At 38.6% G+C, this 13365-nt stretch overlaps 1 protein-coding gene across 12 annotated transcripts in view; it reads right to left on the reverse strand.

Moving 5' to 3' along the window:
* Positions 1 to 335: 335 nt before the first annotated feature.
* The window catches only part of USP25 (ubiquitin specific peptidase 25), a 141452-nt gene continuing 128422 nt past the window's right edge, over positions 336 to 13365 (reverse strand). For 10 of the 12 annotated variants that reach the window (XM_037905808.2, XM_037905800.2, XM_043538346.1 and 7 more), the window contains 6 exons: positions 12118 to 12296; positions 11014 to 11092; positions 8923 to 9002; positions 3386 to 3509; positions 2429 to 2624; positions 336 to 1790 (listed from right to left, as the gene is read on the reverse strand). In XM_037905808.2, the coding sequence (XP_037761736.1) occupies positions 1618 to 1790; positions 2429 to 2624; positions 3386 to 3509; positions 8923 to 9002; positions 11014 to 11092; positions 12118 to 12296 (831 nt within the window). In that variant the 3' untranslated portion in view covers positions 336 to 1617. Of the gene's footprint in view, positions 1791 to 2428; positions 2625 to 3385; positions 3510 to 8922; positions 9003 to 11013; positions 11093 to 12117; positions 12297 to 13365 lie in introns of those variants that run through there. The other 2 variants (XM_037905824.2, XM_037905813.2) reach the window with 2 other exon arrangements.

The following is a 13365-nucleotide window of genomic DNA, read 5'->3' on the forward strand; positions in this document are numbered from 1 at the left end:
TTGATATATTTTTGAAGACCGCAGAGAAAAATCCTTTAACAGATTTTGAACCAATGTGCCAACATTTTACATACTTCAGTCTAATACAAAATAACAGGGCCATCCCAAAAAAGTAATAAGTAGTCTGCAGGCTGTTGATGAGATTTAAGGATAGACTAAACCACTTATTTTTGTGAGGTCCAAAGTGAGACCCGTTATACTGCCAGATTGGCAATTTTTGAGCTTTATCCACTCTTCCCTCCCCTTTTCACTATTTTGTTAGTCGTAAAAGAAAAACACAAGATAGAACCAACAACAGTACTATTGGGTGTCGCTCCAATAAACACATACACACAAATATTTACATCTTTTACTGTTCTAGCACAAAATGTTCTCTATAAAGATGAGGAATCAAAATATTTTCAGGTAACAGGATTACCTAAGGATGCATTAACTCCTTTTCACAAAATAATCGAGTTTCTTCATTAAAATCAGACAGTATTTCAGTTCTACAAAACAAACTCTACAAAGTTCTTCATTTACTTCTGAGAGAAAGTAAATTAGCGCAGATATAGTATTTCTGAAATCCTTTACTATAACAGTACGAGCAACCAACTTCACAGCAAGAGTTAGTGGAAGGTTACATTTCTGAGCTAGAGTAGTGTGCAGTTTACATAATTGAAACACAAACCTTATAAAACAAAAAATATGAGTATCTGTGATGGATTCTAGAGTCATACATATTTCACAATTACAAATCCTCCATTTAATTTACTCTACTCAATCAAGTCTTTCAAAAGAAATCTGAGCGCCTGCTGTATCTAATATAGCTTCTAGTCCTATGGAAAATAGTTTTTGTTTTTTTAAAAAAGGGTCTCCTATGAATAGAAGAAAGGTGCAATTAATTTTTGTTTCAGAAGCAAGCCTCTAACTTCACTTTAAACCCAATGCGGCTTCAAAATAAATGTGTTCAGATGCAGTATTATACAGATCAGTAAGGAATATACAAAAAGTAAGGTGTGTAATAATACTGTGACAGATTTCCAATGTGCTGACATACAGTAATCAGTGACCATCTCTAAAGAAATTGGCTGTAAATCCTGAAGAATCATGCCTATGAACTTAATGACCCACCAACATATTGCATCCGTTTCTGGTCTAAAAAAATAGCTATATAATACACTAATATACAATGTATCTGCTTGCAAACACAGGAGTAGCCATAAATAAAACTTTATTCTTCCATTTCATTTACAAGCTATCAAGTACCATGTATTTACACAGCACTGGACACTTAAAAGAGTTGCAGTCACAGAATGATCCAGACTGAATAGAAAGCCGTTGATAAAGTAAAGGATATTAAGATAAAAGCAAAGTAATACTGTAACAGACAGGTGGCAAGAAAGCAGTTTTGTAATGTTGCATCAATTCTGGCTGAAACAAAAACCGAGCCCCATGCGATTCTCAGCTTTAACTGTTTGTAGTCTGGCTAATGTCTGTACAGCCATTTTGTCTTTTGCAATTATTAAAATAAAAAAAGTTAAAAACTATAGCAGCAACAAGCAAACCCTGTGACAGGTAGGCAAGGGTTAAGAACTAAAAAAGTTTATATAATGTGCTTATGAAGGTTTGCAGAGTTTATCTTCCATCGGCTGGAGTTCGACTGAGTGACAACATGATTCGGGCATATCGCTCACACAGTTCGTGTGTGGAATAGGAAGGTAACTTTGGTGGATCATTGAAACCTTTAATCTCCGTAGAGCAATCTAGAAGTTTTGGCAGGAAGTCTGTCAGCTTTTCTTGCAAATTAGCTGCAAATATATATATAAAAAAAAGTCAATATAAGAACTTACTGGCCTTAGGAGCAATAAAGTGAAAAATTGCTCCATAGCACCAACTTCCTCTTTTAGTTAGTTTCACTTTGTTACAAACACCTTTCCTTAGTACTCTAGGCTTCAACTAGGAATAAGTAAATGAGTCATTCAGTATGACCGTGCTGAGTACTAGACTAAAATATTCTCAAGATCATCAGGAATACACTGAAACAAAAATTAAATATGCAATCGTATGAATGTGAAAACTTTTCCACCTCTAAACAAACGTCATACAATACTTAGCTCTTTTAGGGCCCAACACAATAACACTTGTCACCTATGGATTTCAAAGCATATTTCAAAGGAACAAAAGATTTTGATAAGATAAGACAGAACTTGAAGATAGACATAAGCTATATCTGACTTCAAGATCAGAGTCATTTTGTCTACGGCATTGTGTGTGTGGAGGAGCCTTTGAAGTTAAGAAATACATAGAGGGTGACTAGATAGCAAGTGTGAAAAATGGGGACCGGGAGTGGGGGGTAATAGGTGCCTATATTAGACAAAGCTGCGAATATCGGGACTGTCACGATAAAAATCGGAACCTCTGGTCACCCTAAATACATACGACTTACGTTCCATTTCTTGTCCAAGATACGAACACCAGCGGTTTCTCATATCTTCCACAGCAGCAATATCCTTCTCTTCCGTTTCATCCACCAGCAGTAATGGCAAGCATGGGACAATGAGCTCATTCATAATGATCAGCCCATTATTTACTTCCTGATCATCTCCAGACTCAAAGAGTGCCGCAGCATGTTCATTTAGTTTCTTCATGCAACACCATAAAAAAGGAAAACTTGTAAGTACTTAGCATTTCATGTTTCACGAAGTATCAGCTTCTTAAAAAAAGATTTATTCCTCACACAAAAAAAAACAATTTGAAAACCAGCAGTGACCATATCACAAGTTTTAAGTCAGGGCAATCTTGAAAATTCTTCACTAAACGGATCGGGTCTTAGGCTATGCTTCCCTCTAACAGACCCGTGAACGGGTGCCTGATTACTTGTAATTGTTGTAGCCATCCCTGCCGAAGGCTAGATCCCCACTCCCTCTGTTGCTACTTCTTCCTATGGCTGAATAAAATCAAGTTGGGGGCGGGGGGGGGGGGGGGGGGGGGGTGGAGGAGAGAGAAAAATCTATTTCTACTGCTGCCTTTTCTAGCATTAGTCTCCTGTCAACTAGTCGCACTGTGGCAATGTGGCCGTTTGCTGTCCAAAACTAGGGTGTACCACTGTTCTTTGCCACACTATGTGTGGCAGTGGACAGGTTCATCATAATGCCCCAGTAAAACAGGCAGCTACATACTCTGTAGGAACAACAGAAATTATAAGTTTTCCTTTTAATCCTCATATTTTACATTGCTTCCTTCTCCATTGTTGGCCCTGTTCTTACAAGGGGAGGGATGCCCTTAATTGGTTACATTAATATACAAAGGGTTTTTTAATTGCAACTTTGCATAACAATTACCTGAGGTTGTCTACTATTTCACACATGCAACAACTACAAAATTAGGGTCATATTCCACTTACTAGCAAACATTCTCTTCTGTAATGGGATATCAGCTCTTCATCATGCCCTCTATACAGGCCTTTGGACAAGAGTTCTTTGTTATTCTGGTAAGCATAGATAAGGTAAAGCAAGGCTTCCATATAACTAAAACACACACAAAAAATATATATACACACATCAGATTTATAATGCCCTTGTACAGGTAGGTATCATTTGTTTCTGTATCTTTTCAAAGGTCAATACAATAAAACAAGCATTCAAACACTCACACTTGATATGGTTTCCCTTGGTATTGGTTAGGACATTTTCTCCTCAATGCACATCAGTACAACTTTCTGTTGCAACCATAAGCTGGATCCAAAGCTGAAATCAATGGGAGGTTTTCCATTGACTTCAAATGGCTATGAATTAGGCCTTATATACACAGGAAAACAGTTTTCTTCTACACATTCGTGACACATTTGGTCTGATTCTTCACTATCCTGCAGTTTGTGTAGCCATTTAAACCTTTGCAAATTGGGTGTGGAATAGTGTGATTTCATTTTTCAAGTGTGAACTTCTAAGAGAAAACTTATTTTCAGGTACATTAATTATAATGTCCCCAAATTACCACTTGTATTTAGACTGATGGAAATGTTCACAGATGTGTGACTGGCATGGTCTCCCAAAAGCAAATATTTGTATCAGTAGTCTACTGGCAATTTTCACCTTAATCTAAACTAATGATAGAGATATGTACATTACTGTCAGGGGGATGAATAATAAAGAACCCGACAACAAAATCTGATGATAGACAAAACAGACCTCACTGCTTTGACACCGGTTGTCAAAAAGGATTAGCGAGTGTTTCATCTTTCACTTCTAGTGAATACATTAGGAAACTTTGGCATAGTCTGAGTTAGAGAAACAGAAAGAGAAAATGAAGGCATGTGCCTTCTAAAGATGCCTTGAAATGAGTACTCATGTAAAGAAAAAAATAATTTTTGTACAAGCGAACAGCTTAAGGTGAAAGCCTCAATAAAAAAAGTTTCAGCGAAACAGAGCACCGAGGTGTATTTGCTGCAGCTATACTAGTGAGCATAGGAGGCTAGCTCTTCTTCGGACATTTTCTGTACTTTTAACATTACATACACATGAAAATCATACAGAACACATGTGAGGATATACCAGGGCCTTCACAGTGGAGCAACTTACAAATTTGGATGTTATAGCAAAAATTCTTGTTGTTATTCCCTAAATGCATGACCGTACACGATTACATTCCATCACATTTCTATTACTTCAGGTTACAAGGTCATCCAGACTTCCTTGTATGATAGTCCGGTCCTCCTCTGTATCAGCAATACCTCCAAGCTTTGTGTCATCTGCGAAGATAGTGGAGTTCCTCAGGGACTGGTCTTGGGACCAATCTTATTTAACATTTTTACTACTGACCTTAGCACAAAAAGTGGGAATGTGCTATTAAAACTTGTGGATATCACGAAGTTGGGAAGTATTACCAATACAGAGAAGGACTGGAATATGATACAAGAATATCTGGATGACCTTGTAAACTGGAATAATAGAAATGGGATGACATTTAATAGTGCAAAGTGCAAGGTCATGAATTTAGGAACCAACAAGACTTTTGCTATAAACTGGGGACTTATCAGTTGGAAGTGACAAAGGAGAAAGACCTAGATGTACTGGTTGATCACAGGATGACTAAACCACCAAGGTGATGCAGCCATGAAAGAGATTAATGTAATCCTAGGATGAATCAGGTGAGGTATTTCCAGTAGAGGCAGGGTAGTACTATTATACAAGGCACTGGGGAGAACTCATCCGAAATACTGTGTGCAATTCTGGTCTCCCAAGTTTAAGAAAGATGAATTCAAACTGGAACAGGTGCAGAGAAGGGCTAGGAGGATGATCAGAGGAATGGAAAACCTACTTTATGAGAGGAGACACAAGGAGCTTAGCTTGTTTAGCCTAACCAAAAGAAGGCTGAGGGGAGATAGAACTGCTCTCTATAAATACATCAGAGGGATAAATACCAGGGAGGGAGAGGAGCTATTTAAGCTAAGTACCAATGTGGACACAAAAACAAATGGATATAAACTGGCTATCAATAAGTTTAGGATTGAAATTAGACAAAGACTTCTAACCATCAGAGAAGTGAAGTTCTGGAACAGCCTTCCAAGGGGAGCAGTGGGGGCAAAAAACCTAACTGGCTTTAAGACTGAGCTTGATAAGTTTACAGAGGGGATGGTATAATGAGATGGCCTATGATGGCATGAGGCCCATTGGTGACTGCCAGCTTCAAAAATCCCCAACATCTGGAGACAGGGCACTAGATGGGGAGAGTTCTGAGTTATTACAGAGAATTCTTTCCCAGGTATCTTCCTGGTGGGTCTTGCCCACATGCTCAGGGTCTAACTGATCACCATATTTGGGGTTAGGAATGAATTTTCCCCCAGGTCAGATCGGCAGAGACCTTGGGGGATTTTCTTCTTCCTCTGCTACAGGAGACATAGACCACTTGCAGGTTTAAACTAGGTAAATGGTGGATTCTCTGGAACTTGAAGTCTTTAAATCATGATTTGAGGATTTCAGTAACTCAGCCAGAGGTTAGGGGTCTACTACAGGAGTGGGTGGGTGAGGTTCTGTGGCCTGCCATGTGCAGGAGGTGAGACTAGATGATCACGATGGTCCCCTCTGACTGTAAAGTCTATTTGGAATGGCAGTTTATGGAATGGAAAATAAACTGAAAGAGAAAGATTACTTGCAATAAAAAGGAGTTGGCTGAGGGCGTTGTGTTTTTCACATTCACAAGAATGAGATGTGTCCCAGTACTGCAGTTTCAAAAGATTAAGGAAAGCCATGGTGATTGTGGGTGGCATCAATGCCCTCTTACAGCACTAAACACTGTGCCTGAAATTATATAGTGGTGGTAGACACTGTCCCCATCCATTCTCTCTCAAACGTCAGAGTTCAAGGACATATCCATGAAATTCAGAGGAGAAAGAGAGGCAAACAGAGAGCATATATACACAGAAGCAAGTGCTTCAAGGAATGACAATTCCTAGTTAGTATTCACTCCTCCTTTGGGATAGCCATAGGTGATCCACCAAGCAATACAAGCCATATCAATCAATCAAGCCCAGGTGGAAGGAGGGCAGAGAAGTTCTTTATGAAGTGACTTATGTTACTCTTCCAAGCTGGACCTCCATCTAAGACCATGGTATCCAGATAGTAATGCAAAGTAAACGTACTGAGAGAACACCACGCAACAGCTCCATAGAGATCTCAATGGATGGGAACATTGTACAGGCAAGACATTTGCTGTGTTAGTCCTACCGAAACAGGCTTTAAGATTCTCAGGGAGTGGGACTCTGGCTAAGACATAAAATGTCTCAACACACAATTTTAATCCTGGCTCAACCAAGTTAAGCATGGATGGCTCTGTGGCCACCACCAGTCCATGGCTGGGCAATGTCCCCTTCTGACCTCAAGTCTGATCTTCAGGGCTCCACATGCTGGGACTTTATCTCCAAGATGGGGTATATGACCAAAAAGTTCTTGTGGTAGTAATCGCTGATGACTTCAAACCTCTCAAGGCCAGTTCTGAATAATACGTCCGTGTTACTGATAAAAATCAAACTATCTTATGGCCAGTAGTTGCCACTAACACACATATGAAATGCCTCCTGCTGTCTTGTTTAAGCACCACCCATGTTTCAGATCCGTAAGAGGATCAGCAGTACAAAGGTCTGATAAATCTGTACTTTTGTATATACTTTCACCTTCTTTTTGTCTCCAGACCCTACAGAGGTCTTTCATGGCTGAGGCTGCTAAACGGTCTATCCTGAGGATGTCTGGTTGGCTGCGCCCATCTGATGACAAATTATTGTCTAGAGAGCTGAAATCATCCACTACTTCCGGCAGCACAGATGTCTTGAATCACGACTTTTGCCCTGACACTGGATTTTTGATTTTGCCCATGAAATCTTTAGCCCAAGGGCAGCTGCCCTGTAGCAGAAGCTCTCCTGTCTTTCAGGTCATATGCAAGCTGTCTGAAGAGGATGTCATCTGCATAATCCAGGTTGGTAAAAGAAGTTAAACTGACAATTATACTGTTATTTGTAGAGACTTGCTCAAAGAGCCAATCTATTGTCTGGCAGAATGGCGCTGGGGCCAAGACACATCCCTGCTTCACCTGGGATCTACTGTAAACTCTGTTAGACCTAGGGGTCCTCCATTGCACCTGTGTCCCTAACTTATTACGTAGATCTTTAATTCACCTCAGGAGGATATCGGGAACATCAGTGCCTTGTAGGGCCTTCCGGAGGGCAGCTCAATTAACAGAATTGAAGGCTGACTAAGTCTCCAAATGCTGCTGTCAAAGGACGACTGAATTCTTGATGGATCTCAGATAAAAATGAAGAGCAAGTACAACGTCCATTGTAGATCATCCAGCAATGATACCTGACTGCCCTGGGTGATGGCGTTTCACAAAGTTAGGCTGGAGCTGGGTGAGTAGGACATGTATAAAAACTTTTCCGGTAACAGAAAGCAAGGTTATGGGCCTGTGTCTCCTAACTCACCACATAGGCATTACCCCTTACAAAGTGGGATGATGATCCCTTCCTTCTACTCTGCTGGTACCTTCCCTGTACAAATCTGGGGGGAAAAAAGTTGGTGTAATGCTACACTTATGGGCTGAATGGAGCAACTGAGAAGTTTGGGGTTATGTCATCAGATCCAGCATCATGCCCGCTTTGCAATTTCTTTATGGCAGTGCAGACCACATCCAAAGTAGGTACTCTACACAGATTTTGGGTTCAGTGACTGCATCTACTACTACTGTGACCAGATCTGAGCTTTGAGTCACTTCAGGATGGTTAAGTGCATACTCAATATTCTTTTCATCTTTGCAGGACTTTCTTTGGGTTGAGCATGTTTTACCATCATCCTTATTTATCCGCATAAACCGTGTGCAAAGTCCAGTTTTGGATCAATGTGGTAGAGTAACTCTGAATGCAGGTTGTAATTTGTTAGGCCTTATTCCCTCTTTCACCAAGTTCTCAAAATAAGCTTAAGTGCTCAAGCCCCCTCTGTATAATAAAAGGGCGATGCTGGCAGGTGATTCTTAGCAAGAGGTCCTTGACTTTGGAAATTGCTCTCCACTTTGGTCTTCAGAGGTTACATTTACTAACCTACCGGGCATTTTGGAAAGCCAGTTGCCCCTCACTTCCCCCCCCCCAAATTATTGAGGATAGTGGAGATGATTATATTTATGGGTGGTTCTTCTGTATTGTCGTCATTTTAATTTATGCAACAAATTGTCAAATATATACAGCTGCCCATTCTAATATACTGAAAGCAATATTGGTCTTTTCTGAAAAAGAATGGTGTATTTGCAATACACTTACAAATTATTTTTCTTTTACATTTATTATTTTTCCATACATTTGGTTTATCGTTTACATTGCTTTCCCCCCCTCAGAAACTGAGTATTTAATGTAACCAATTTAAAATAACCCCGCAGTCTGAATTCTATAATGTCTCTTCTTACCTCTTTTTTTGAAAAAGTTCCAATCCTACCATGAGATACATGGTTGTTTCTCTGTAATTTCTATATTCTTGATGCCATCTCTGCACATAAGAAAGTGTATTAAGAATGTTCATTCATACAAAGGAGAGATACATTTTGCCCTCTTCACACAGCATTGCATACATTTAATAAGGACTCATGAATGGTTTGGGGGATAAATCAAAGAATTTGGAAAATATTTTTCACGTAAAAGAAAAAAAATCTAACTATCTAAATATTTGTCACACAAAGAGAAAAAGAAAATTCTAAAAGTTGGTAAAGTGATAAAACAAAAATTCCATAGGATTATGTTTACAGAATTCATTGCCATTTGAAAGGAACAAATATAGCAGTCTAAGGGAAATTCCTGGCAGCACTGTAAAATGTCCTTTTCATCTCCTGGGAGTGGGAAGGAGAACGACCAAAATAGGATTATCTATGTTTTGGACTTCTGTCATGCTGAAGTATTTACATGACCATATATATATGGTCTGTATGGAGTATGCTGAAGTATTTACATGACCATATGACCAAGTATTTACATTTCTGTCATGCTGAAGTATTTATATGACCATATATATCTGGGCTGTATGGAGCAACTGAGACATTTGGGATTATGTCATCAGATCCGTGTGTGTGTGTGTTTGTGTGTGTGTGTGTGTGTGTAAAAATCAGGCTCTAATTTTAATCTATAAACAGGGGAAGCAAAATGTTACAATACTGCAAGCCAAAAGCAATGTGGTTTGTACTGGAGTTACTTTTCCAATATTCTATAGGCAAATGAATGTTTTACTTCAAATTTGAAGCATGTTTCTATTCCAGTAGGTTAGAATGGCAGCTCTTAATTGCCTGCAAGGGACAGAACTCCAACCCCAGCACGGCTTGCCAGATATCCATTTATGGTAAAATTCCCCCCAACACAAGAGCCTGCATGAGGTTCCATGAAACATTTACTGTCTATATATGATAAATCCTAATTTTACCTTTGCAGATATAGATATCTCTCCTACCTCAATTTAGCAGAAAAAGGTGTTTTACACATGTGAAAGGGGGAGAGGTGGCACCCAGGTGTGACACAGCCAAGATCTGTAGTGTACATCTATGTGAAGTTATGCAGGAGTGGGAAGGAACTTGAAACCAGAACAGAAAAAGAAGTGTGGCAAAGAACCTGCCACGCTGTGAATCCTCCAATCCTTCCCCTACACTGGGGAGGGAAAGCACACAGAAAGGCCACCTAGCCTATTTCAGGCCTTTAGGCTGGTGAAGGAGCGCAGAGCATCTCTGTCTTCCGTTGGATAGGTGAGGGGGGAAAATTACCTTCTGTTTGGCTCTATTGGCAAAAAGATGAGGTTTAAGTGAGGCATGGGGACCTGTGTGGGAAAAGAAGTCCATCTGAAGGATTTAGGCCCCAATTCATTTAAAGCACATGCATCACTTCAAACGTGATTAAATGCTTTGCTAAACAGACGTCACTTGATATTTAGCTGGAATGTGACCAGTTTCTCAGAAATGACTTGTAGAAGTTTCATTCTTGAGTAGTATTTGTCAGCATTTTAAAGTCAGGATGTATTGATCAAGTACTTCAAAATGTCAAGGGTTTTGGGTGAGGAGGATGGCGAGAGATTAATCTGCAAGTAGTCTCGGTGTGAGACAGGATGTACATGAATCTGATTCTCGCCAATACACTGGGAATGACAGCATACCAGCTGGAGATAAACAGTAGCCAGGTCCTACTGACCTGAAACCACCCATGCTATTTTACTAGATGCCGACTTCTCGTCGGAAAAGCCAATTAATTCACACTGATAAACCATGGGGTGCTGTTAATGATATCAAGTCATTAGGGAGTTGGCCAAGACCAATAAACTATCTTTTAATTATGGCCCTAGTCAAATTTGTCCTCCCCAAAAATAAAGGGTCTTTCAGCAGCTGATCTATACATCTTATGGCATGAACTTGGGAAATTTGGTTAACAAGATAAACTGTTCACTGTAAATGAACAAAAGATCTTTTCTGAATTTTAGTAGATAATTATTCTCTGTTACAATTTATTAGGAAAGAAAAAATACTGGCCTCATACTCCTCCATGTTTACTTCATCAGGCTTTATCATTTCAAGTTTGGCTTGAGCCACTTTCATTATGTTGCGGCACCTTAAAAACAAAGAAAGAAGAGTTGCAAAAAAAATTAATTGGTGGTAACTGAAAACTCACAGACACATGTTAACACTGCAGAGATATTAGCCTAAAATACTGCAAGTAAACATTATTAGAGCACTACAACTTTGACAAAAATACAGACAGGAAGTGTGATTTCCCGTATACTTCTTGAGTTCCTTGCCATGTATTCACAGGCAGAGGGTACAGGACTTTCTCATAATTACTTTACAAATATGTAAATCAATCACTATATTTTAACTTTCTTCCTCTACCAAAACGCCCTATCAGTTTTTTAAAAAAGTTAAAAATCAGGTGACTTAAACCTCCCTGAACTTGTAACTATTTTTTTAAAACCATCTTAGAGAATTAGGATCTGAAGCTTCAAGTGCTGGTACTGTGAGGGATTCAGGGTGCAGTACTATAATCTTTCAGTTTGTGTTTTTAAATAGGTGAACAGTTGGTAATAGTTAGGGTGGAGCACAGAAAATTGCCATAGTGAATTAGACAAGCTGTCCATCTAGCCTGGTGTGCTGTTTTTTTGTTTTTACTGTGACCAGTACAAGTTGTTTCAGAGAAAGGAACAAGAATATGTAATGATAAACTATGGAATATTACACCCATAGTGAACATCTCTTTCTAATCATCAATTGATTTATGCCATCAAACATAAGGATTTCTCTTTAATGTTACTCTATCTAATTTAACCGTGGATGTTCCCATTATCCACATAAATATTTAATTATATCCTGAATGCTACTAAGTTCTTGGCAGCACTGATATATTGCAGCAAGTAGTTTCACAATTTAATTATGTATTTCTTAAAAGTAGTATTTCATGTGAAAATTGCAACATTGTGTAAAGGGAAACCATTCTGAAGTGGTGGCTAGGCAAATATATTGTTCATGATGAGTACCTAATACCCACGTTATACATACAATACATAAAGCAGAGTTAAATATTGTATCCTCTGAATAAAAAATTTAATAGTATAAGATTAGCACGTCTCATTTTCCCATTACCTTTCATCAAAGCTCAGATTGTGATCTCCAAACTGCTCCAGTAATGTTCTCTCAATTATTTTCTTTGGTGCCTCGTTTTGCATGAAATAGACAACTGCATGATGCAAACGGTAATCACATTCAGGTGGTGGATCATCCTGAGCCAATTTTAGTAGCCGTGCATACTCCAATTTAATTGCCTACATAATTTAACCAAAAATATCAGTTGTTTTTTTTTCTAGTTAGCCCTTGACAAGTGAATTATTTTTATTTCTGTGAAGTTAACATCCTCATATTGCTGGCCATGCTACAAGATGCTTAGTAATTCCCCAGCCCTGTCCTACTTAAACATATTCCCAAAGTACCCTTGTAATGGGAGTCATTTAACATTTAAAAACAAAACCGAAGTTGTTCCTCTCTCTCTGATCAGCTATCACTGCCATATGGGCAGAACTTCAACATCATTTTCTCACCTCCTCAGGGAAGATTTAGCTTTTTACTATCCAACCACTTCTCCAGCCGTCCCATCTTTTTACCCAAGGTAAAGATACCTACTATATGTCTCTACATCCAGAAGCCGTACAGGACAATTGCAGCCATTTTAGCCAGTAAATTATTCTGAAAGCTTTCATGTTGAAAAATAGTTTTTGCCCACGGTTAAAATGCAAAATTTATTTTCAGAGAATGTTTAATGAATGTGTAAAGCTTTTTAAAAATATATTTAAGCGTGATGGAAATGGTTTACACTAAGAACCTAACTATCTGATTTCTACTGAAAACAAATACTTAAAACAAGTTTCTATCCCGCCTTATAAGGCCTTAACAGCATAAACATTTAGTATTTTACACTGTTTTTCCTTTACGCTAGTGTCACAAGAAATACTTTTCCATCTTTGCAGGCACTATTTTTTTTTAAACACAGAAATTCTAGTTTTCCTGAAAACTTTTCAATTGTGCTCATTAACTACTTAATTATGGACTCTGACCACTGTGTAAAACAAAAGACAAATCACTGAGAGAAATGGTGACGGATCTTACTGTATTTCAAGATTTTTTTTTTCTAAAGGTACAAAAATGGTCAAGCACTATGGTAAACAAATGTCAACTTGAACTAGAGTGAATGTATACAATGCCTCTATGTAAGATAATGTATATTAACACTAACAAATCTGGAACACAACAGAAAAACAACAGGCAGTTTCAAAGCACTTAGTAATAAACATCCAGTTTAATACTCCAAATTCCTTTCTTCCCAGACACTTGACAAGG

Source organism: Chelonia mydas, chromosome 1, assembly GCF_015237465.2.
Source record: "Chelonia mydas isolate rCheMyd1 chromosome 1, rCheMyd1.pri.v2, whole genome shotgun sequence".
NCBI lineage: Eukaryota > Metazoa > Chordata > Testudines > Cheloniidae > Chelonia > Chelonia mydas.